This window comes from Coregonus clupeaformis, chromosome 17 (assembly GCF_020615455.1).
Source record: "Coregonus clupeaformis isolate EN_2021a chromosome 17, ASM2061545v1, whole genome shotgun sequence".
In the NCBI taxonomy this organism is placed as follows: domain Eukaryota; kingdom Metazoa; phylum Chordata; class Actinopteri; order Salmoniformes; family Salmonidae; genus Coregonus; species Coregonus clupeaformis.
This window is the reverse complement of record NC_059208.1, coordinates 56,767,509-56,794,611: the sequence shown is the minus strand read 5'-3', so window position 1 is coordinate 56,794,611 and position 27,103 is coordinate 56,767,509. Positions and strand designations below refer to the sequence as shown.

At 43.5% G+C, this 27,103-nt stretch overlaps 1 protein-coding gene across 1 annotated transcript in view; it reads left to right on the top strand.

Annotated features, from left to right (window-relative positions):
- LOC121586782 (CUB and sushi domain-containing protein 3) overlaps positions 1-27,103 on the top strand; it is a 759,103-nt gene that overhangs the window by 445,361 nt on the left and 286,639 nt on the right. Inside the window, exons 13-18 of the mRNA XM_041903753.2 lie at positions 14,267-14,449; positions 20,088-20,414; positions 21,728-21,922; positions 23,230-23,368; positions 23,668-23,855; positions 24,648-24,836. Of these exons, the coding sequence (XP_041759687.2) occupies positions 14,267-14,449; positions 20,088-20,414; positions 21,728-21,922; positions 23,230-23,368; positions 23,668-23,855; positions 24,648-24,836 (1,221 nt within the window). The remainder of the gene's footprint in view (positions 1-14,266; positions 14,450-20,087; positions 20,415-21,727; positions 21,923-23,229; positions 23,369-23,667; positions 23,856-24,647; positions 24,837-27,103) is intronic.

Below are 27,103 nucleotides of genomic sequence, written 5' to 3'. Positions count from 1 at the left end.
GAAATAGTATTTATTCTCTGTTACTGTAACTAGCTGTAGATGAAAGTGTGTAGAAGGCCTACATTACAGTATATGTTTGTCAGAAGCCCCAATATCCCTAAAATACTGATCTGAGAACAGTTATCTTGACAATTTCTCACTTGGTGACAGTATTTCACATCATGCTAAATAGCCTTCCCTAATGTGGAATAAAAATGCTAATTTAGCAGCTGATTTCATGCTTTTTGACGTTAACTCATCACATCCATTCATACTATTCCCACAGAAGTCCTCAAGTACACTGAGTGTACAAAACATTAAGAACATCTTCCTAATACTAACACCTTGTAGTCGGGGCATGGACTACAAGGTGTCGAAAGCGTTCCACAGGGAAGCTGGCCCATGTTGACTCCAATGCTTCCCACAGTTGCCTAGTTAGCTGGATGTCCTTTGGGTGGTGGAGCATTCTTGATACACACGGGAAACTGTTGAGCATGAAAAACCCAGCAGCGTTGCAGTTCTTGACATAAACCGGTGTGCCGGGCACCTACTACCATACCCCGTTCAAAGGCACTTAAATCTTTTGTCTTGCCCATTCACCCTTTGAATGGCACATATACACAATCCATGTCTCAATTGTCTCAAGGCTTAAAAATCCTTCTTAAACCTGTCTCCTCCCCTCCATCTACGCTTGATTGAAGTGGATTTAACAAGTGACATTAATAAGGAATCATAGCCTTCACCTGGATTTATCTGGTCAGTCTATGTCATGGAAAGAGCAGGTGTTCATAATGTTTGGTACACTCAGTGTAGCTGTTTGTCCAATATATAAATATATGTTTCTCTAGCTCCAATATCCCTATCCCTTGCGCCGGAGGGGATGGCTGCCGTTTTACGGCTCCTAACCAACTGTGCTATTTTGTTAGTTTTTTCGCGTTGTTTGTAACTTATTTTTAAACTCATTTTGTACATGGGTGCGTGCTTAGTCCCCTCCTATTCTCCCTGTTCACCCACGAATGTGTGGCCAAACACGACTCCAACACCACCATTAAGTTTTCTGGTGACACAACAGTGGTATGCCTGATCACCGACAACGATGAGACAGCCTATAGGGAGGAGGTCAGAGACCTGGCAGTGCAGTGCCAGGACAACAACCTTTTTATTTTTTTATTTCACCTTTATTTAACCAGGTAAGCCAGTTGAGAACAGGTTCTCATTTACAACTGCGACCTGGCCATGTCACGGTCGTCTATGTCGTCCAAGTATGACCAAGGCGCAACGTGTCCAAGAAACATGACTTTATTTAGCAAAGTAACCAAAATCCAAAACAAAAGACGACTCAATGAAGTCCACGGTACACAGACCGAAAACGGAACAAAAACCCACAACTCCCACAAGAAAACATACAGATTAAATATGGCTCCCAATCAGAGATAACGAGCCGACAGCTGACACTCGTTACCTCCGATTGGGAGTCATAGACCAAACCTAGACATGAACCCAACAGAAAGGCAAACCTAGAAATACACACAACAGAACTACCAACATAGAAATACACCCCAAATAATGAAAATGAACAACCCTGGCTCAACAATCAACGTCCATGGAGCCAGAGTGTCACAGGCCAATATAAAGCAAAGCAGTGCAATAAAAACAACACAGAGTTACATATGGGGTAAAAAACATAAAGTCAAAAATACAACAGAAAATATATATACAGTGTGTGCAAATGTAGCAAGTTATGGAGGTAAGGCAATAAATAGGCTATAGTGCAAAATAATTACAATAGTATTAACACTGGAATGCTAGATGTGCAAGAGATTATGTGCAAATAGAGATACTGGGGTGCAAAAGAGCAAAATAAATAACAATATAGGGATGAGGTAGTTGGGTGGGCTAATTTCAGATGGGCTGTGTACAGGTGCAGTGATCGGTAAGGTGCTCTGACAACTGATGCTTAAAGTTATTGAGGGAGATAAGAGTCTCCAGCTTCAGAGATTTTTGCAATTCGTTCCAGTCATTGGCAGCAGAGAACTGGAAGGAATGGCGGCCAAAGGAGGTGTTGGCTTTGGGAATGACCAGTGAGATATACCTGCTGGAGCGCAGACTACGGGTGGGTGCTGCTATGGTGACCAATGAGCTAAGATAAGGCGGGGATTTGCCTAGCAGTGATTTATAGATGGCCTTATAGGTCCCTGTGGAACCTCTCCCTCAATGTGAGTAAGACAAAGGAGCTGATCATGGACTACAGGAAAAAGAGGGCTGAACAGGCCCCCATTAACATCGACAGTGCTTTAGTGGAGCGTCTTGAGAGTTTAAAGTTCCTTGGTGTCCACATCATCAACAAACGATCATGGTCCAAACACACCAAGACAGTTGTGAAGAGGGCACGACAACACCTTTTCCCCCTCAGGAGACTGAAAAGATTTGGTATGGGTGCCCAGATCCTCAAAAGGTTCTACAGCTGCAACATCGAGAGCATCCTGACCGGTTGCATCACCGCCTGGTATGGCAACTGCTCGGCATCGACTGTAAGGCGCTACAGAGTGTAGTGCGTACGGCCCAGCACATCACTGGAGCCAAGATTCCTATTATCCAGGACCTATATACTAGGCGGTGTCAGAGGAAGGCCCAAAACATGTTCAAAGATTCCAGTCACCCAAGTCATAGACTGTTCTCTCTGCTAGTGCACGGCAAGCAGTACCGGAGAGCCAAGTCTAGGACCAAAAGGCTCCTTAACAGCTTCTACCCCCAAGCCATAAGACTGCTGAACAATTAATCAAATGGCCACCCGGACTATTTACACTGCTGCTACTCTCTGTTTATTATCTATGCATAGTCACTTTACCCCTACCCACATGTAGAAATGACATTGACTAACCTGTACCCCCGCACATTGACTTGGTACCGGTACCCCCTGTATATATCCTTGATATTGTTATTTTATTGTGTTACTTATTTTATATATATATATATATAAAATATATATATATATATATAAAATATATATATATATATATATATATATATATATATATATATATATATATATATATATATATATATATATATATATATGTTCTTTACTTTAGTTTATTTAGTCAATATTTTATTAACTCTTTCTTGAACTGCATTGTTGGTTAAGGGCATGTTGTATTCGGCACATGTGACAGATACAATTTGATTTGATTTGATTTGATCTGAGAGCAATTATCTTCATAACTTCTCACTTGGTGCCAGTACTTCACATCATGCTAAATGGCCTTCCCTAATGAGGAATAAAAGTTACAATTTAGCAGCTGATTTCATGCTTTTTGACCCTGTCACTGTGGGTTGACGTTAACCCCTCACATCCATTCAGACTTCTAGCAGCAGAAACACTGACAGATGAAGCAGGACAGAGACACTTGAAGGGTGAAAAGGAGATTTCGTAACATTTCACATTAAGATGCTCTGCTGCTTATTGTTTTAAAAAATAGTGTATTTTAACATGTTGTTAAGAAGAAAGTGTACAAAATCTTTGATCAAATCACATGATGAATCCATTTGCACACAACCCATCATTTGAGTTCTTTACTGCAACAAAATCACTTCTAATCAGATCAGCCTGTTTCAATATTCAGATCTCAGGTGAAATAAAGGACACATTTTCATCTAGATGTATTTCAGATTCCTGCATCCCCTCCATTCTAACCACATGAAAAGCTGTCAGCATTTCCAGACTTGTCCTCAATTTACTTTAACTATATATTTTTTACCACATTAGATCCACATGAGCGTTGCAGAGGTTTATGTGTATTCATAGCTGTTATTATTTCCTATGCCCCCTAATTAGAGATTCCAGAACAGAAGAGCCATTTGCATTTTGCTTGATAGCGTTGACTGTACATGTCATTGCACTCACCCTCTCCTGTTATCTCTCTCTCTTTCTGTCTCTTTTCTTTTTCTCTCCTGTTATCTCTCTCTCTTTCTTTCTGTCTCTTTTCTTTTTCTCTCCTGTTATCTCTCTCTCTCTCTCTTTCTGTCTCTTTTCTTTTTCTCTCCTGTTATCTCTCTCTCTTTCTTTAAATCAATCTCCCCCATTTCCCTCTCACTCTCTTCCACTCTGGCTTTCATTCTATCTCTCTTTCTTCTTCCTCCTCTCTCTATGTGGTATGGTTTGAGTGGTTTTAAATCATTGTGCTACACTAAACCACCAACTAACTGTTCATGCAGTTGATTGATGTGTGCTTTCACATAACACACACACGCACACACACAAACACACACACACACACACACACACACACACACACACACACACACACACAAAGAGAAAAACACACTTTCTCTCAGCACTGCAGGGAGAGTATGATACCCTCTTCTCCTGGCTTCTCTCTACAATGATACAATAGGTTATTTTAGCTCTTGAGAAGTCTGTAGCCAGCCTGTGTGCGTTACCATCTCTCTGTCTGCAGCCAGCCTGTGTGTGCTAGCATCTCTGTCTGTAGCCAGCCTGTGTGCGCTAGCATCTCTCTGTCTGCAGCCAGCCTGTGTGTGCTAGCATCTCTGTCTGTAGCCAGCCTGTGTGCGCTAGCATCTCTGTCTGTAGCCAGCCTGTGTGCGCTAGCATCTCTCTGTCTGCAGCCAGCCTGTGTGTGCTAGCATCTCTCTGTCTGCAGCCAGCCTGTGTGTGCTAGCATCTCTCTTTCTGCAGCCAGCCTGTGTGTGCTAGCATCTCTGTCTGTAGCCAGCCTGTGTGTGCTAGCATCTCTCTGTCTGCAGCCAGCCTGTGTGTGCTAGCATCTCTCTTTCTGCAGCCAGCCTGTGTGTGCTAGCATCTCTGTCTGTAGCCAGCCTGTGTGTGCTAGCATCTCTGTCTGTAGCCAGCCTGTGTGCGCTAACATCTCTCTGTCTGCAGCCAGCCTGTGTGTGCTAGCATCTCTCTGTCTGCAGCCAGCCTGTGTGTGCTAGCATCTCTATTTCTGCAGCCAGCTTGTGTGTGCTAGCATCTTGCTATCTCAGCTAACGACTTCTGGAGAAATTAGTGCAGGCTATGGATGATATTACTGTCTCATAGTGGGAATAAGCAGATCCTGGGTGAAGCTAGCGGACATAGTGAACCAAATGGGAGTCATCGTAGTGTGAGACCTAATAACTCCCTTTAGAGAGAATGGGCGGCAGGTAGCTTAGTGGTTAAGAGTGTTGTGCCAGTAACCGAAAGGTTGCTGGTTCTAATCCCCGAGCCGACTAGGTGAAAAATCTGTCGATGTGCCCTTGAGCAAGGCACTTAACTGTAAGTCGCTCTGGATAAGAGCATCTGCTAAATGACTTAAATGTAGAGGAAGCCAATAACATTTCAATGTTAAGCCAGCAAATTTACTGGTCACCATGAAACATTGATGTTCAATTAAATATTTAACATGTTCTTTGTCATATTAATTAAATATAATGTGGTTCGTTCATAAATGATTTATGCATATGCACTGTGTATTGGGCTTTTAAGATAGTTTTGCCTCCATCAAACACATCTGGAACACATGATCATGGTTTTACCAACAATCTGCTGTACTAAAACTTCTGCAACATTTATAACAAGTAGAATATGCACATAAAACAATTTATATCTAATTCTAGAGTGTGTCTGTAATTTCGACAGATTCTTGCCTTGTTAATTACTTTGTGAGTGAGCTGTTGTGATTCCCCTCGTCTATCTGCCTCCATTCTAATGTGCAGCGTGCGTACCAGTTTCAGCATTTTGATGTCAGTTCGTCATAACTGTCAAGAATTTTAAACGATGGGAGCAGATTTTTACATCAGAAAGGCATAATGACATACACTACATGGCCAGAAGTACGTGGACACGTGCTCGTCGAACATCTCATTCCAAAATCAAGGGCATTAATATGGAGTTGGTCCCCCCCTTTGCTGCTATAACAGCCTCCACTCTTCTGGGAAGGCTTTCCACTAGATGTTGGATCATTGCTGCAGGGACTTGCTTCCATTCCGCCACGAGCATTAGTGAGGTCAGGCATCTAATGTTGGGTGATTAGGCCTGGCTCGCAGTCGGCTTTCCAATTCATCCCAAAGGTGTTCGATGGGGTTCAGGTCAGGGCTTTGTGCAAGCCAGTCAAGTTCTTCCACACCGACCTCGACAAATCATTTCTGTATGGACCTCGCTTTGTGCACGGGGGCATTGTCATGCTGAAACAGGAAAGGACCTTCCCCAAACTATTGCCACAAAGTTGGAAGCACAGAATTGTCTAGAATGTCACTGTATGCTGTAGCGTTAAGATTTCCCTTCACTGGAACTAAGGGGGCCTAGGCCGAACCATGAAAAACAGACCATTATTCCTCCCCCACCAAACGTTACAGTTGGCACTATGCATTGGGGCTGGTAGCGTTCTCCTGGCATCCTCCAAACCCAGATTCGTCCGTCGGACTGCCAGATGGTGAAGCGTGATTCATCACTCCAAAAAATGCGTTCCTACTGCTCCAGAGTCCAATGTCGGCAAGCTTTACACCACTCCAGCCTACTCTTGGCATTGCGCATGGTGATCTTAGGCTCGTGTACGGCTGCTCGGCCATGGAAATCCATTTTATGAAGCTCCCGACAAACAGTTATTGTGCTGACGTTGCTTCCAGAGGCAGTTTGGAACTCGGTAGTGAGTGTTGCAACCGAGGACAGACCTTTTTTATGCGCTTCAGCACTCAGCGGTCCCGTTCTGTGAGCTTGTGTGGCCTACCACTTTGCGGCTGAGAAGTTGTTGCTCCTAGACTTTTCCATTTCACACAATAACAGCACTTACAGTTGACCTATGCAGCTCTAGCAGGGCAGAAATTTGACGAACTGACTTGTTGGAAAGGTGGCATCTTATGACGGTGCCATGTTGAAAGTACCTGAGCTCTTCATTACAGGCCATTCTACTGCCAATGTTTGTCTATGGAGATTGCATGGCGGCGTGCTCGATTTTATACACCTGTCAGCAACGGTTGTGGCTGAAATAGCTGAATCCACTAATTTGAAGGGGCGTCCACATACTTTTGACCAGGTGTATTTTATATGACCATTTCCAGAAAAGCGCCAGTGAAGGTCATTCTTCACACAATTGGTGACCGGAACAGGGACAGGACCATGAAGAACAGTAAAGCCTGTAATGGGATGTGAGCTAAGCGGGTGAGGAAAGGGTCAAGTTAGACCTTCTGAGAGAAAAGGAAAAGAGTGATCTGCGTCTCAAATGGCACCTTATTCCCTTTATACTGCACTACTTTTGACCAAAGCCCATAGGGTTCTGGTTAAAGGTAGTGCACTACAGTATATAGGGAATAGGGTTTCATTTGGGACACAGTGGATAACTTATCAAGAGGCAGGAATTGCCATTACTGCTGGAGGAGCATACCCATGATCCTTTGGAGAGTAGTCTATATAGGTGTGTCTATATTTAAGGCTATTCACCATGGCTGGTGTCCTTGAGTGACACTCTGATCAAGATCAAGGGCTAATCTATAGTCATCTTCATGTTCTACCAATCCTGTCATATCAGTTACTCAATTTGATATCATTAGGATGCATGGTAACCATGGTTGTAAGTCCTGCTGTCAATTAAGCCTACCCAATAAACAGGGGTAGGTGTTTCAAATCCCCTCTCCCCCCCAAAAACGATACTGTTCAACAAATCGCTATGATTTCACCTAGTAGAGGTTAGAAGATTCAACAGAATGGGGATGAATCATTCAGCATATTTCTCTTGTTAGTGTTTTTTTTTGTTGCATAAGGTCTTAAAGAGGCCATTGAGAAGAATCAATGAGAAGAATTAGAATGAGAAGGCGCAGGTGAAGAAATTGTGTGATGTTATTCTCCCTGAGTATAATGGTGTTCTGAAACGAACAAGGCAAAGCTACCTTTAATTTTAGAGTAGCATAATTAAAACATGCAGCTAATTATTGCCATTAAGGCAAACATTGTCATCCTGTAGAGCTCAGTAATCATGGCTGTGAGTGATTTCAGGAGGAAAACAAATATGTCATTCTGAAAACCACATTGAATCATTCCATTAAGCCAGAAGAAAAATGAAGACTGTGAACAATAATACAGGTTTAATTTGAATATTTCCAGAAAGACTGCGCCTGCATCCCAAATGCTACCCTATTCCCTATAAAGTGCGTTACTTTACATACTAGCCACAGGCCCCTGGTCAAACGCAATAGATAGGGAATAGGGTGCCATTTGAGATACACCCTGTGAGGTACTGTACCCTGTTGGAGTGATTAATCCTTAATCATGTATTTACCATTTGAATAAGAAGTGTGTGCTTATTTGGGTTATAGTGGTTAAGAGCGTTGTGCCAGTAACCGAAAGGTCGCTGGTTCTAATCCCCGAGCCGACTAGGTGAAAAATCTGTCTGTGCCCTTGAGCAAGGCACTTAACCCTAATTGCTCCTGTAAGTCGCTCTGGATAAGAGCGTCTGCTAAATGACCTATTTATTTATTTATTTATTTATTTATATGAGTCAGGGAAAGTGAATATAGCCACAATGAGATAGGAAAAGCTGCATTGATAGATATATATAATATAATATTATTGGAGGACTTGGGGTGACACAAACACAGACATAGATTGGGACACACACACACATACACACACACGTACACACGTACACACGTACACTCGCACACACACACACACACACGTTAACACAGCCACATGTATGTCGTAATATGTACAGTGCCTTCGGAAAGTATTCAGACCCCTTGACTTTTTACACATTTTGTTACGTTGCAGCCTTATTCTAAAATGGATTAAATAGATAAAAATTCTAAGCAATCTACACACAATACCCCATAATGACAAAGTTATAACAGGTTTTTAAAAATGTTTGCAAATTTATTAAAAACAAAAAACAGAAATACCTTATTTACATAACTATTCAGACCCTTTGCTATGAGACTCATTGGAGTCCACCTGTGGTAAATTCAATACATTGGACATGATTTGGAAAGGCACACAACTGTCTACATAAGGTCCCACAGTTGACAGTGCATGTCAGAGCAAAAACCAAGCAATGAGTTCGAAGGAATTGTCCATAGAGATCTGAGACAGGATTGTGTCGAGGCACAGATCTGGGGAAGGGTACCAAAACATTTCTGCAGTATTGAAGGTCCCCAAGAACACAGTGGCCAACATCATTCTTAAATGGAAGAAGTTTGGAACCACCAAGACTGGCCGCCCGGCCAAACTGAGCAATCGGGGGAGAAGGGCCTTGGTCAGGGAGGTGACCAAGAACCTGATGGTCACTCTGACATAGCTCTAGAGTTCCTCTGTGGAGATGGGAGAACCTTCCAGAAGGACAACCCTCTCTGCAGCACTCCACCAATCAGGCCTTTATGGTAGAGTGTCCAGACGGAAGCCACTCCTCAGTAAAATGCACATGACAGCCCACTTGGAGTTTGCCAAAAGGCATCTAAAGACTCTCAGACCATGAGAAACAAGATTATCTGGTCTGATGAAACCAAGATTGAACTCTTTGGCCTGAATGCCAAGTGTCATGTCTGGAGGAAACCTGGCACCATTCCTACGGTGAAGGATGGTGGTGGAAGCATCATGCTGTGGGGGTGTTTTCAGCGGCAGGGACTGGGAGGCTAGTCAAGATCAAGGCAAAGATGAACAGAGCAAAGTACAGAGATCCTTGATGAAATCCTGCTGCAGAGCGCTCAGGACCTCAGACTGGGGCAAAGGTTCACCTTCCAACATGACAACGACACCTAAGCACACAGCCAAGACAACGCAGGAGTGGCTTCGGGACAAGTCTCTGAATATCCTTGAGTGGCCCAGCTAGAGCCCGGACTTGAACCCGATTGAACATCTCTGGAGAGACCTGAAAATAGCTGTGCAGCAATGCTCCCATCCAACCTGTCAGAGCTTGAGAGGATCTGCAGAGAAGAATGGGAGAAACTCCCCAAATATAGGTGTGCCGAGCTTGTAGCGTCATACCCAAGAAGACTCAAGGCTGTAATCGCTGCCAAAGGTGCTTCAACAAAATACTGAGTAAAGGGTCTGAATTCTTATGTAAATGTGATATTTCTGTTTTTTATTTTTAATAAATTAGCAAAACTTTCTAAAAAACTGTTTTTGCTTTGTCATTATGGGGTATTGTTTGTAGATTGATGAGGGAAAAAAAACAATTTAAGCAATTTTAGAATAAGGCTGTAACCTAACAAATTGTGGAAAAAGTGAAGGGGTCTGAATACTTTCCAAAGGCACTGTACATACACACACTGATAGATTTATGTCCCCTATCACAGCACCAAGCTGAGATGAGCTGGAGGTTGGGACCTCCGTGACAGATTTAAAACCCCCATGGGCTGTAACTGGAAGATGTGGGACCCTAATTAGTTCACAAACTTAATATGTATTTTATGAGCTCAAATGAGATATCTGGTTGGGTCATGTTCTATTGATGAGAAGTTCATGTGCTTTTATTGAAGCTTGGAGGACAAATCACAGTTTCATATTGAACAAAAGTTCCCGATGTTACGTATTGTTTCACATTGTAATCGTCACGTTGATGTCCGCCAATTCCAACGTTTTCTACATAGCAACACTGTGGATACTGAAACTGTACGTGAATTAAATGTGTGCAGCCAAGATTACTAGTGTAGAGATGCCATTGTAACCCGTCGTTTGGAGGGTTGAGAGAGTGGAACATTGAAGACCAGACTAAGGCAGCATACAGGAGCTCATAAAATGTGACTTTATTCTCCGGAAGCAACTTGCACCTCAATCACTTCACATAACAGACACATGACAGGCATTACTAATTGATGATCATCAACTCTAATTTTTACTTTACAATATTTCTTGAGAAAATGCCTTGCTGTAATGAGTATATTACCTACTGGTAATTAACTACCAGTTCTCACAAACACTTATTTCCACATAAAACAGAAGAATTATGAAAATAATATTTTGGATTATCAGCATACCTCAAGGAAATGTTGGTATAGTTCCTGTAGACATGAGTCATCCAACTATAAATTGCCCTGTAGTTTCAGTTGAAGTCTACACATTAATTTACAATTGATAGAAATACTTCCAAATACTTTCAATTCGGTCTTATGTATTCAAGGGGTGTTGAGCATTCGTAAATTCGTCAGTTATTCTGCGCTCTGGCACACTCAGATGACAGTGCTCTGAAATCGGAGTAGATAGCCAGAGTGAATTTACCAGCTACGTCTATCGACAGTTGTCGCGGTGACGTCATAAACATTCTATTGAAATAGTTACTTACATAGTGGAGGCTTTTGTTTAGACATGTAGCTAGCTATCTAAACTATGAACCATTATCCCAACTCATAACTCTGCATGAATCTGCAGGTAGCTAACCAACCAGGTCCAATGTTAGCTAGCTAACATTAGGCTATAACTAGCAATGCAAATGGCTCTGAGATATGAATAATATTACTACACAGATCATACACGTAATGTTAGCTAGCTAGCCAGCCAGCTAACGTTAGCTAGCTAGCTAACAGTACACTTTAACTTGAAATGAAAACGACTTTCTGACAAAATGAGAAACATGTAATATCTGAAAATGTAACTAGCTAGACACTCTTATCCGTATACATGGATGGACGCTTCTCCCTCTCTGTCACGGATGCCATGGTTGCCCTTAGTTTGAAGATGTAATCTGGAGACAGGTGTTTTATACAACAGCCTTCTGTGTGTTCTCTTTTTGACTCTGTCTGCATATTTGCAATCAAACGCCAGAATTTTCTCCATCTCCTTAGCTATCGTACTCTAATTCCACTGATTTCAAAACTCGGTCCTCCAGAAAGCGGAGAGCAACACTTATGCAGTTCTACTACGTGATATCTTTAAAAACAAGCACGTTAGAAAGGATTACCTACACATAGTGACCAGCTCATATTATAGACAGAAGCATGCTACATGGCAGACCAATCCGAACTCATCTCTCGGCATGTCCAGCCCACTCATGAAGGTTGCTGTCTTTTTCCATGGCTAAACCAACTAGGCTCGTACTTTAACAATTTTATTCGTATTTACAGATGGCATACAAGTTTGTTATTAAGGCACATGAAAGTTCACATGTTCCAGAAGGCATTTATGCCCCAAAATGCATTTCCATAAAAAAAAAAATAGGTTTACGTTCAAATGCCTCTCCTGTGAAATAGTGACGTGCAACATATGCCTAGTTTCCTGAAATGAGTCACAAAAAAATATTTTGAATAATTTTAAAGTGCTCATAGTGTTGATATCCCTTAATAAGTTGGTTAAGTTCCAATCAATCAATCAAATTGTATTTGTCACATGCGCCGAATACATCGGGTGTAGACTTAACCGTGAAATGCTTGCTTACAAGACCTTCCCAACGATGTAGAGGTAAAAAAATAAAAAATAAAACAACAATAGTAACACGAGGAATAAAATACACAATAATGGAGCTATTTACAGGAAGTACCAGTACCAGATCAGTTTTAATCAACAGGACTCATTGTAGCATATTGCTAAGACTTTCAAAATCTCAGATCATTAGAATAGTTAACTAGGATGTGGGCTTATACTAACATGGCTCCTTTGCTGTTGTTTGAATCTATGTTAGTGACTCATCTTTGAGATTGTATTTTCTCTAGGTCCACATCGGCCTTTGAATAAACTTCATTTTTCAGTAATTTAGCAGACGCTCTTATCCAGAGCGACTTACAATTAGTGAGTGCATACATTTTTCATACTGGCTCCCCGTGTCATTCTGATTGGACTGTAATTCTCAGGGACGGGTAAGTCTAGCTTAATGAGACATTCTTAGCCAAGATTGATGAAAAGTAAATCTCAGAAGTAGTATTGAAATTAGCATACATGAGGAGTAGGCTTACAATGTCATATTCTTCCCTTATTTGCATTTACAATGTGGTTCATACTTCCTATGAGTTTTGAATTCTGTTATAGCTAGTATTGTTGACTGGCAATACATGTACTTGTATATCTAGGAATGGACAATGCCCCATTCAGGCCTTATTTGTGTGTGTTACATAACTTACATACGTATAGGCTTGGCAATATCTTTTTACAATTTGCCTGGCAGTTCCTGGAAACATACAGTCATAATTGTGCTAATAAACACATATACCCACTCCAGGTAGGATATAACAATTGACCATCTCCCCACAGACAAAGCTGACCTTAGTGTTCAACATTCTGTCGCTAGGCATTATTCAGATGCGATGTGCGCTGCTCTAAAGCAATTTGTTCTCCATCTTTTCTGATGTTGTAAAACACAGAGCAGTAAATATGCTCTAACGTTCCCAGGCCTGTCCCTCCCTCCCTCCCTCCCTCCCTCCCTCCCTCCCTCCCTCCCTCCTTCATCCCTACTGATTGAACAGCCCAGCCCAGGCAGTCAGTGCGGTAGGTATTGTGGTTCCCAAAAAGAGGGTGTCATGATTGAAATTAATGCAATATATCACGCTTTGCAAAGACTTCCATTACACCACGGCTGAAATAACCCCCCCCACTCCCACGAGCCGCTAACGTGATCCAACACAACATTAATCCTGCCTTGAATTTAATTTAGAGGAGTTTTTTGTTCCCTTATCGTTTGAGAGAGCTCCAGGGTTCAGGGTTCAACTCTGAGCAGTGGCGAAGGACGTCTGAGAAGATGCATTATAGCTCCTCCCCACACCCACATGCTCCGAGGGAACCAGCCAGGCCAATCTGGGGTGTTATCTGGCTGTGGTGACCCAGGATGGGTGAGGTGTGTGGGGTAGTTACGCGTCTTTGTGGCTTCCCGCCTGCTGTGCTGGTGCATTCAGGGAGCGAGAGGCTCTGCATGCTTTGTCATGCTTATCTGAATAGACACAGGTACAGTGTTAGGGAGGATTCACCTGTTTACTTAGTGTAGTAGGGATTACAAAACACACCAAAGAACTCTCCTAGCATCTCCCTTTTCACCTTCTCAAACATGGACATAGAAAATATCAAATAAGGCCGTATAACTGTATTATTCTACTCTGAAGATAACGAAGTATTTTCTGTCTGAAAGGGTGAGAGAATGATCACCAACTCCTTGTGATTGTTGCCTGTACAGTGTTTGTTCTAAATATAGCCTGATTATTGTTCCAACCTCTTTGTTACTACTATAAATACCTCATGGTGTGAATTGAACTGGAAAGCACGATGCTATGATTGTTTGATGGTAGACAGACACAAGACACATTTACCCATTCAATAAAACAAACTATACTGTCAACTGTAATATGCTCACGAGGGCTATGATTTTGTCACTGTTTTCCACAGAAATCGACAAGGAGAGTTGTGGGGACCCTGGTACGCCCCTCTATGGGATAAGGGAAGGTGACAGCTTCCTGAATGGCGGCATCCTGCGCTTCGAGTGTCAATTTGGGTTCGAGCTCATCGGGGAGAGGACCATATCATGCCAGAACAACAACCAGTGGTCGGCCAACATTCCCATGTGCATCTGTGAGTATGAACATCTAAATCACATCTAAATCACATCTAAATCACATCTAAATCACATCTAAATCACATCTAAATCACATCTAAATCACATCTAATGTCTGGGCTTGTTTGTCTTCTTTTTTCATCAAAATGAGTCTGAATCCCAAATGGCTTTTTACTTTTTACCAGAGCCCTATAAGCCCTATACTACGCTGAAAAGAAAAACGCAACATGCCACAATTTCAAAGGTTTTAGTGAGTTACAGTTCATAGAAGGAAATCAGTCAATTGAAATAAATAAATTAGGCCCTAATCTATAGATTTCACATGACTTGGAATATAGATATGCATCTGTTGGTCACACATACCTTAAACAAAAAGGTAGAGGTGTGGATCAGAAAACCAGTCAGTATCTGGTGTGACCACCATTTGCTGCATGCAGTGCGACACATCTCCTTCGCATAGAGTTGATCAGGCTGTTGATTGTGGAATGTGGAATGTTGTCCCACTCCTCTTCAATGGCTGTGCGATGTTGCTGGATATTGGCGGGAGCTGGAACACGCTGTCGTACACGTCAATCCAGAGCATCCCAAACATGCTCAGTGGTTGACATGTCTGGTGAGTATGCAGGCCATGGAAGAACTGGTACATTTTCAGCTTCCAGGAATTGTATACAGATTCTTGCAACATTATCATGCTCAAACATGAGGTGATGGCGGGTGGATGAATGGCACGACAATGGTATTCAGGATCCCATCACGGTATCTCTGTGCATTCAAATTGTCATTGATGAAATGCAATTGTGTTCGTTGTCCATAGCTTATGCCTGCCCATACGATAACCCCACCACCACCATGGGGCACTCTGTTCACAACGTTGACATCAGTTAACCGCTCGCCCACACGACGCCACACACACTGTCTGCCATCTTGCCCGGCACAGTTGAAACCGGGATTGATCCGTGATGAGCACACTTCTCCAGCGTGCCAGCGGCCATCGAAGGTGAGCCCTCTGAAGTCGGTTACTACGCCGAACTGCAGTCAGGTCACGACCCTGGTGAGGATGACGAGCACGCAGATGAGCTTCCCTGAGACAGTTTCTGACAGTTTGTGCAGAAATTCTTTGGTTGTGCAAAACCACAGTTTTATCAGCTGTCTGGGTGGCTGGTCTCAGACTATCCCGCAGGTGAAGAAGCCGGATGTGGAGGTCCTGGGCTGGCGTGGTTACACGTGGTCTGCAGTTGTGAAGCCGGTTGGACGTACTGCCAAATTCTCTAAAGTGACATTGGAGGCGGCTTATGGTAGAGAAATTAACATTAAATTCTCTGGCAACAGCGCAGGGGGACATTCCTGCAGGCAGCATGTCAATTGCGCGCTCCCTCAAAACTTCTCAGACATCATGCTGATTAATCAGCTTCTTGATGTGCCACACCTGTCGGGTGGATGGATTATCTTGGCAAAGGAGAAATGCTCACTAACAGGGATGTAAGCAAATTTGTACAGAAAATTTGACAGAAATACGTTTTTTATGCATATGGAAATGTCTGGGATATTTTATTTCAGCTCATGAAACATGGGACCAATACTTTACATGTTGCGTTTATATTTTTGTTCAGTATACATTACATGACCAAAAGTATGTGGACTACCTGCCTCCATTCTAATGTGCACTTACAGTAGCGTGCGTACCAGTTTCAGCATTTTGATGCAGTTCGCCATAACTGTCAAGAATTTGAAACGATGGGAGCAGATTTTACATCAGAAAGGCATAATGACATACACTACATGACCAGAAGTATGTGGACACCTGCTCGTCGAACATCTCATTCCAAAATCATGGGCATTAATATGGAGTAGGTCCCCCCCTTTGCTGCTATAACAGCCTCCACTCTTCTGGGAAGGCTTTCCACTAGATGTTGGACCATTGCTGCAGGGACTTGCTTCCATTCAACCACAAGAGCATTAGTGAGGTCGGGCACTGATGTTGGGCGATTAGGCCGGTGTTCCAATTAATCTCAAAGGTGTTCGATGGGGTTGAGGTCAGGGCCCTGTGCAGGCCGGTCAAGTTCTTCCACATCAATCTCGACAACCCATTTCTTTATGGACCTTGCTTTGTGCATGGGGGCATTGTCATGATGAAACAGGAAAGGGCCTTCCCCAAACTATTGCCACAAAGTTGGAAGCACAGATTTGTCTAGAATGGCACTGTATGCTGTAGCATTAATGAAAAACAGCTATCAGTATTCCTCCTCCACCAAACTTTACAGTTGCCACTATATATTCGGCAGGTAGCGTTCTCCTGGCATCCGCTAAACCCAGATTCGTCTGTCGGACTGCCAGATGGTGAAGTATGATTCATCACTCCAGAGAAAGTGTTTCCACTGCTCCAGAGTCCAATGGCAGCAAGCTTTAAACCACTCCAGCTGACGCTTGGCATTGCACATGGTGATCTTAGGCTTGTGTGCGGCTGCTTGGCCATGGAAACCCCTTTAATGAAGCTCCCGAGGAACAGTTATTGTGCAATCCCAGAGGCTGTATGGAACTCGGTAGTGAGTGTTGAAACCGAGGACAGACAATTTTTACGCGTTATGCACTTTGATGAACTGACTTGTTGGAAAGGTGGCGTCCTATGACGGTGCCATGTTGAAAGTCACTGAGCTCTTCAGTGAGGCCATTCTCCTGCCAATGTTTGTCTATGGAAATTGCATGGCTGTGTGCTCGATTTTTTTACAACTGTCAGCAACGGGTGTGGCTGAAATAGCCGAATCCACTAATTTGAAGGGGTGTCCACATACTTTTGACCGGGTGTATTTTATAGGACCATATATGTATGTATATATAGTGTTTGTTAGAAACACAGCACATAGAAGAAAACTTGGAATTGTACTTTATACTTATCAAATCAAATTGTATTCGTCATTTACACCGTTTACAGCAAGTGCAGCGAAATGCTTATGTGCTATCTCCCTCAACATTGCATTACAATAATCAACATCAATAATAACAATACAAAATACAAGTCATAGAAGAAGTAATATGCATAATAATAGCTTTCTTTGAGCTTTCCAGAAAATCTCTGGCGCAACTTCAAAAGGAGGCAACCCTTTGTATACACTACATGTTGAGCCTGATTGTAGATCAGTAAGTCTCAGAGCAGCTAATTTAACTCATAAACTGAATAGATACTCAAATAATAGAGACATCTCATTTACAGTGCCTTGCAAAAGTATTCATCCCCCTTGGCATTTTTTCCTATTTTGTTGCATTACAACCTGTAATTTAAATGGGTTTTTATTTGGATTTCATGTCATGGACATACACAAAATAGTCCAAATTGGTGAGGTGAAATGAAAATAATTACTTGTTTCAAAATATTCTAAAAAATAAATAACGGAAAAGTGGTGAGTGCATATGTACTCACCCCCTTTGCTATGAAGCCCCTAAATAAGATCTGGTGCAACCAATTACCTTCAGAAGTCATATAATTAGTTAAATTAAGTCCACCTGTGTGCAATCTAAGTGTCACATGATCTCAGTATATATAAACCTGTTCTGAAAGGCCCCAGCGTCTGCAACACCACAAAGCAAGGGGCATCACCAAGCAAGCGGCACCACGAAGACCAAGGAGCTCTCCAAAAAGGTCAGGGACAAAGTTGTGGAGAAGTACAGATCAGGGTTGGGTTATAAAAAATATCTGAAATTTTGAACATCCCACGGAGCACCATTAAATATATTATTAAAAAATGGAAAGAATATAGCACCACAACAAACCTGCCAAAAGAGGGCTGCCCACCAAAACTCAAAGAACAGGCAAGGAGGACATTAATCAGAGAGGCAACAAAGAGACCAAAGATAACCCTGAAGGAGCTGCAAAGCTCCACAGCAGAGATTGGAGTATCTGTCCATAGGACCACTTTAAGCCGTACACTCCACAGAGCTGAGCTTTACGTAAGAGTGGCCAGAAAAAAGCCATTGCTTTAAGAAAAAAATAAGCAAACACGTTTGGTGTTCGCCAAAAGGCAAGTGGGAGGCTCCCCAAACATATGGAAGAAGGTACTCTGGTCTGATGAGACTAAAATTGAGCTTTTTGGCCAAGGAAAATGCTATGTCTGGCGCAAACCCAACACCTCTCATCACCCCATGAACAACATCCCCACAGTGAAGCATGGTGGTGGCATCATCATGCTGTGGGGATGTTTTTCATCGGCAGGGACTGGGAAACTGGTCAGAATTGAAGGAATGATGGATGGCGCTAAATACAGGGACATTTTTGAGGGAAAACTGTTTCAGTCTTCCAGAGATTTGAGACTGGGACAGAGGTTCACATTCCAGCAGGACAATGACCCTAAGCATACTGCTAAAGCAACACTCGAGTGGTTTAAGTGGAAACATTTAAATGTCTTGGAATGGCCTAGTCAAAGCCCAGACCTCAATCCAATTGAGAATCTGTGGTATGACTTAAAGATTGCTATACACCAGCGGAACCTATCCAAATTGAAGGAGATGTTTTGCCTTGAAGAATGGGCAGAAATCCCATTGGTTAGATGTGCCAAGGTTATAGAGACATAACCCAAGAGACTTGTAGCTGTAATTGCTGCAAAAGGTGGCTCTACAAAGTATTGACTGGGGGGGTGAATAGTTATGCACTCTCAAGTTTTCCATTTTTTGGCTTATTTCTTGTTTGTTTCACCCCAAAAAATATTTTGCATCTTCAAAGTGGTAGGCATGTTGTGTAAATCAAATGATACAAACCCCCCAAAAATCCATTTAAATTCCAGGTTGTAAGGCAACAAAATAGGAAAAATGCCAAAGGGGTGAATACTTTCGCAAGCCACTGTACTTATTGACTCAAGACATTTCAGCTATTCAGTTTTAATTAATTTGTAAACATCTCTAAAAACATAATTCCACTTTGACATTATGGGGTGACACAACATATCAATTTAATCAATGTTAAATTCAGGCTGTAACACAACAAAATGTGAAAAAAAGTTAAGGGGTGTGAATAATTTCTGAAGGCACTGTATGTACACAATAAAATATACAGCATGATAATTAATGTGCTATGTCAAGTATGATTGTATTTACAAATATAAAGTGGGTAGTGTTTTGGTAGTGCGTAGAGTCTTGGTAGAGGGTAGTTTCTTGGTAGAGGGTAGAGTCTTGGTAGAGGGTAGTCTTGTTAGAGGGTAGTGTCTTGGTAGAGGGTAGAGTCTTGGTAGAGGGTAGAGTCTTGGTAGAGGGTAGAGTCTTGTTAGAGGGTAGTGTCTTGGTAGAGGGTAGAGTATTGGTAGAGGGTAGAGTCTTGTTAGAGGGTAGTGTCTTGGTAGAGGGTAGTGTCTTGGTAGAGGGTAGAGTCTTGGTAGAGGGTAGAGTCTTGGTAGAGGGTAGAGTCTTGGTAGAGGGTAGAGTCTTGGTAGAGGGTAGTGTCTTGGTAGTGGGTAGAGTCTTGTCTGCCATATCAATCTACAGTTATGTCAGTGTCTTATCACTGCATTGCTGTAATCAAAACCAATGAAAACAGACCTCTGTAGAATATAATGTTGATACCATGTACCATATTAACAGGTGTTTCATCAATTTCTGCTACATACAGTTACGGGCATTAAAAAGTGAGGTCACGTCGTCTGTTCTCTTTGCCCATATCCCTCTCCTCCACAGTCCCATGCCTGTCCAACTTCACAGCGCCAATGGGCACGGTCCTATCACCCGACTACCCAGAAGGCTACAGCAACAACATGAACTGCGTGTGGCTGATCCTATCGGAACCCGGCAGCCGCATCCACCTGGCCTTCAACGACTTTGACCTGGAGGCGCCTTACGACTTCCTCACCGTGAAGGACGGCGAGCTGCTGGACGCCACCGTCCTGGGGCGCTTCACGGGGGCCGAGTCGCCCTCCCACCTCGACAGTAACACCAACCTACTGAGGCTGGAGTTCCAGGCCGACCACTCCATGGCCGGACGAGGGTTCAACATCACCTACAGCAGTAGGTTTCACCCTTGACATGGTGTTCTGTGCTGTTCTTCGTTTTGATTTGTCATTGTTAGTTGATTAGGACTCAGTTCAGTTGAACCCCATGTTTGCGGTATTTCCATGGTTACTCTGCCATAATCCAGGTGCAATTGAGTTTGGCCCTTGGTAATGTTAGCTGTAGCCAAAATATATTGTTTTGTGGCATCTTGTGGTGACTTTACAGTAATGACCATAGTCCTGGATATCTTGTCCTGATTGGATCCTTTGATATTTGCCCAACCCTGACCTATCTCATGTCTGTGTCAATTATTTTTTGTCATCACAAAAGGGCTTAGTCAATTTCCACCCAATCGGCTTTGCCCTCACGGTTATGGTTATCCTTTTCAAAATGGCCTCGTAACGGTTGCTTTCTGAAGGAGACACAAAATGTCACGCCAATCCATCACTTCTGTCAAAAGAATGTGGGAGAAAAACGAGGCCATGTATCCTTTGTGCATATAAGGCCCAAGTCATTAGGAACAATTGTAGGGGCTGGCCTTTCTGCCTGACAACCAGACTCAATGTTATTTTATTAAGGAACTGTCAGTGACATGATTGAGCAGTGTTCCACTGATGTTATGTTCGACTGGCGGGCTTTCTGTCACAAGACATCCATCAGTCAGTCAGTCTGACTTGGCCTGCGAGGCTATTGTAAGAAGAGTTAAAGGCCGTTTTAGTTGGAAGACATCTTCCTCCAGGGATTAAATCCCCTCTACACTTCATAAAGTTCTGACAAAATAGCTTTGAGGTCACTAGCACTACAAGTACAATAATAAGCACCCTTTTTAGAATGGGAAAGTGGTTGTTTTCATGCCGTGAAGTGCTTTGACTATCGTCTCGCGTCGCATAATGCTTAACAATAGAGCCCTTTCAACGTCCCCTTTGTAACAAGGTCTATGCTCCATCTATGCTGTCGTCACTAGAAGTGAAGTGGTGGCTTCTGTGAGTCTTTCCAGTCCTACTCTAAATTAGAGCAACCAACTCAGACCATAGCTAGCCTCGCCCCAACCGCTCAGGCATCTCAAATACAAAAATGTGGATCGTACCATGATAAACTCACCCCACAGCTTGAAGTGTCACCAATTTGCGCCATTGAATCAGATCATTTTCAGTGACACAACTGGTTTGTAAGTTTATAAGCTAGCAGTAACGTGGGTGTGCGATCAAAGCATCGCTGGTTGGAGTAATGCGACAGGGACAGATGAGGAAACAAATCAATTAGCAGCACAGTGACGCCGGTTACATCTGGCAAAGCGAGATCAAAACGTTTTGCCCATGTGTTTTCAGCGTTCGGCCACAACGAGTGTCCCGACCCAGGCATCCCGATAAATGCGAGGCGCTTCGGCGACAACTTCCAGCTGGGCAGCTCCATCTCAGTGATCTGTGAGGACGGCTTCATTAAGACCCAGGGGACCCAGACCATCAGCTGCGAGCTGGACAACGGCAAGGTGATGTGGAGCGGACCCATCCCTAAATGTGAAGGTAATTATCCTGGTCTCCCTGAGGAGAGGACAGACTGCGTGTGTGCGTGTGTGTGTGTGTGTGGTTGTGTGTAAGTGTGTGTGCATGCATGTGTGTGTATGTGTGTGTGATTGTGTGTGCGTGTGTGTGCCTGTGTGTGCATGTGCACGTCCGTACATGCATGTATTTTAGGGCAGTTACCCTGTTCCTGACACATACAAAAGCCTAAGTGAGTGTAAGCGGAGTGGACACTCACCTGTATGTGGAAGATGCTAGGGGACACTCACCTGTATGTGGAAGATGCTATTGGACACTCACCTGTATGTGGAAGATGCTAGTGGACACTCACCTGTATGTGGAAGATGCTAGGGGACACTCACCTGTGTGTGGAGGATGCTAGTGGACACTCACCTGTATGTGGAAGATGCTAGTGGACACTCACCTGTATGTGGAAGATGCTAGTGGACACTCACCTGTATGTGGAAGATGCTAGTGGACACTCACCTGTATGTGGAAGATGCTAGGGGACACTCACCTGTATGTGGAGGATGTTAGGGGACACTCACCTGTATGTGGAGGATGCTAGTGGACACTCACCTGTATGTGGAAGATGCTAGGGGACACTCACCTGTATGTGGAGGATGCTAGTGGACACTCACCTGTATGTGGAGGATGCTAGTGGACACTCACCTGTATGTGGAGGATGCTAGTGGACACTCACCTGTATGTGGAGGATGCTAGTGGACACTCACCTGTATGTGGAAGATGCTAGGGGACACTCACCTGTATGTGGAGGATGCTAGTGGACACTCACCTGTATGTGGAGGATGCTATGGGACACTCACCTGTATGTGGAGGATGCTATGGGACACTCACCTGTATGTGGAGGATGCTAGTGGACACTCACCTGTATGTGGAAGATGCTAGGGGACACTCACCTGTATGTGGAGGATGCTAGTGGACACTCACCTGTATGTGGAGGATGCTATGGGACACTCACCTGTATGTGGAGGATGCTAGGGAAGGCTGAGGGACGCTTGGGGACCGGGGACAGGAAACAAGGGTAATGTAGGCCAACCAGTCACCTTTAATCAGACTTCCTGTCAGTCATTCACCCTGCACCTTATGGCCCTGATGCTGTTGTGACATCACTCATATGGGCAGGAATAAAGAGCCTCATGTTAGCCTAGCTACCCTTGTAGCATCTACAGTACACTGTATGATACTGTTTGCCAGATTAGATCATTAAGCAGGGCATTTTGAGGTATTTAAAACTCTCTCTCTCTCTCTAAACTCTTAAAAATCTCTCTCCCCCCTCCCCTCCATAGCCCCCTGCGGAGGCCACTTCTCCGCTCCCAGTGGGGTGATCCTGTCCCCAGGGTGGCCTGGATACTATAAGGGCTCCCTCAGCTGTGAGTGGGTCATCGAGACCGAGCCCGGACGCTCCATCAAGATCACCTTTGACAAGTACTTGTCCATTATACCAATAAAGTTGTTCAATGTATTCTATTATATTCTATTAGCATTCCAAAACTGTTGAATACGGAGAATGGATTTCTGCATCAATGAATGCACCCGGAATGGAATCGTATTGCTTATTTATTGTATATTTATAAAATCTCCTTTGAAAGTGCTCTTTAGCGTAGTAGTAGGCTTAATCAAAGTTTATGCAACTGCCCCAACTGTACCACTGAATATGTTTTATCACAAGTCAATCAAATGAATATATTTCATAATTCATAATTCCTCCTCTGTCATTGGTCCAGGTTTCAGACAGAGCTGGGCTATGACTTTCTGGAGATCCACGATGGGCCCAACCTGCTCTCTCCTCTGGTCGGCTCGTTCAACGGTACCCAGGTGCCCCAGTTCCTGTTCAGCAGTACTAACCACCTGTACATGCTCTTCACCACCGACAACAGCCGCTCCAACAGTGGATTTAAAATAATCTATGAGAGTAAGTCTAGTTTAGTGACCCGGGTGTTCCTGGTCACATCATCTACCATAGTACTAGTCTAGTTTAGTGACCCGGGTGTTCCTGGTCACATCATCTACCATAGTACTAGTCTAGTTTAGTGACCCGGGTGTTCCTGGTCACATCATCTACCATAGTACTAGTCTAGTTTAGTGACCCGGGTGTTCCTGGTCACATCATCTACCATAGTACTAGTCTAGTTTAGTGACCCGGGTGTTCCTGGTCACATCATCTACCATAGTACTGGTCTAGTTTAGTGACCCGGGTGTTCCTGGTCACATCATCTACCATAGTACTGGTCTAGTTTAGTGACCCGGGTGTTCCTGGTCACATCATCTACCATAGTACTAGTCTAGTTTAGTGACCCGGGTGTTCCTGGTCACATCATCTACCATAGTACTGGTCTAGTTTAGTGACCCGGGTGTTCCTGGTCACATCATCTACCATAGTACTGGTCTAGTTTAGTGACCCGGGTGTTCCTGGTCACATCATCTACCATAGTACTAGTCTAGTTTAGTGACCCGGGTGTTCCTGGTCACATCATCTACCATAGTACTAGTCTAGTTTAGTGACCCGGGTGTTCCTGGTCACATCATCTACCATACTACTAGTCTAGTTTAGTGACCCGGGTGTTCCTGGTCAGATCATGTGGTCAGGACAAACTCCTAGCCCTACCCATAGTTTTAGCTCTAACTCTGATTTCAAACTGTTACAGCTTCATAATCCCTGTATTAGACGTTTGATGTTGTTGACCCCATAACATTTTCTCTTCAGGCGTGACCGTGGACACCTACTCCTGCCAGGACCCGGGCTTCCCGCTCAATGGGTTGCGTTACGGTCAAGACTTCACCATCGGTTCGACTGTGTCGTTCGGCTGTGACCCTGGATACAGGCTGAGCCACGAGGAACCTCTGGTCTGTGAGAAAAACCACTGGTGGAGCCACCCTCTGCCCACCTGTGATGGTATGGACCAGTTCAAACCAGTTTAAATCAGTCCAAAACGAGTTTAGATATGCACATCCAGTGACTTTCAGGTGTAGGGTACATAAGGCTAAGTCATGAACTGCGGAAGCATTCAATAGTGTGCAGGTATCTGTTTATTTTTCATGGTATGGACTGTAGCCATGGTGACCAAGGTTGTGGCAGAATACTACTAGCCTGTTTACCAGATGTGTTTGTGCTTTACTCACATATCATGGTCATTATAGTGCTGAACACATCAGAAGTGGTCTAAAACACATGTCGTTTGTATAGTACATATCTGACCACCAAGCTAGTGCTGAAGTCTAGATCAGGCCTCTCCATAGTACATATCTGACCACCAGGTTAGTGTTCTAGTCTAGGTCAGGCCTCTCCATAGTACAGATCTGATCACCAGGTTAGTGCTCTACTCTAGATCAGGCCTCTCCATAGTACATATCTGACCACCAGGCTAGTGCTGTAGTCTAGATCAGGCCTCTCCATAGTACAGATCTGACCACCAGGCTAGTGCTGTAGTCTAGATCAGGCCTCTCCATAGTACAGATCTGACCACCAGGCTAGTGCTGTAGTCTAGATCAGGCCTCTCCATAGTACAGATCTGACCACCAGGTTAGTGCTCTAGTCTAGATCAGGCCTCTCCATAGTACATATCTGACCACCAGGCTAGTGCCATGTTCCTGGAGAGCTACCCTCCTGTAGGTTTTCACTCCAACCTGGTTCCTGGAGAGCTACCGTCCTGTAGGTTATCTAGCACACCTGATTCTAATAATTAGCTGGTTGATAAGCTGAATTAGTTTAGTTCCAACTGGGGTCAGAGCGAAAACCTACAGGAGGGTATCTCTCTAGGAACAGGGTTGGAGTTTAAACCTACAGTACGGTATCTCTCCAGGAACAGGGTTGGAGTTTAAACCTACAGGACTGTAGCTCTCCAGGAACAGGGTTGGAGTTTAGGAACAGGGTTGGAGAGCCTTGATCTAGATCTACAGTAGGTGCAACATCTTTAGTTATCAAAACATGAGTTATCAAATCTTGAGCTATCACTTTCAACAGGCCTTGATTAGTTTAAATATTCTCTCATATGATATAATGCCAAAGATAGTGCCAAACTGCCTACTGACAAAACTGCTGTAGGTCTGAATTGTGTTTTTGTGCTGAGATATTTAGCCTACAAGAGTGGTTGGTCAATACTTGAGTCAATGACAGTTCATGTAAATTGGCTGCCTGGTGAAAGAGAACCAGCCCAACGACTCTGGGGCTGACAAAACCTTTTAGCTCGTTCGTCTCTCCGTGTTTAGATTTCAGAGATCTATTTTCTTTTCCAGGGAGTAAGCTAAACTGAGACAATGCAATTCAATTCCAGGCCATTAGGCTGTATGTGCAGGTGAATCACAGAGGCAATTTGCTGTGATGGCTGCTTGGCCTGATAGGAACTGATCTCCTCACAAGATTAGGGATCAGGGAGCACCCTTTACCTGCACTTTAACTTGTCATCTCACCTCCCCTGCCTCCTGTTATGACTCTGAAGGCTTTTATGTATGCATTGGGGGTAAGAGGGTGGCGGGTGGAGGGTTGGGGAATCTGATCTAAGTGGAATAGTGGGGAGGATGTGGTCTCCATACCAGGGCATACAAATGAGGGACCTGATATGTGACCGACCGGTTCAAATCGGTCTTATGTAGCAACATTTGGAATTGTGTTTTTTACATTGGATAAAAGTAGAGACTCCGAGCTAGAAAATTGTATATTATACACTACAGTTGAGGATCAATGGGGAAGTAATTCTGCTTTGAAAGTTGATAAACTTGTAACGACACTTTTGAGAAAATGGCCTTTGAATGTTTTGGTACTACTACTGGAGAGCCCTTCTTTGTCTCCACCCATTCAGCATCGTTCACACCCTCTTAAGCTTTAGCTAGCTAGCTAAACAATTAGCCATGACGTTACTACCCTGCATGAATCTGCAGGTAGCTAACCAACCAGGTTCAATGTTAGCTAGCTAACATTAGGATATAACTAGCAAAGAAAATGGCTCTGAGATACGGATAATATTACTACACAGATCATACACATAACGTTAGCTAGCGAGCCAGCCAGCTAATGTTAGCTAGCTAGGTAACAGTACACTTTAACTTGAAATGAAAACTACTTTCTGACAAAATTAGAAACGTGTAATATATGAAAATGTAGCTAGCTAGACTATCTTACCCGTATACATGGACGGACACTTCTCAGTCTCTGTCATGGATGCC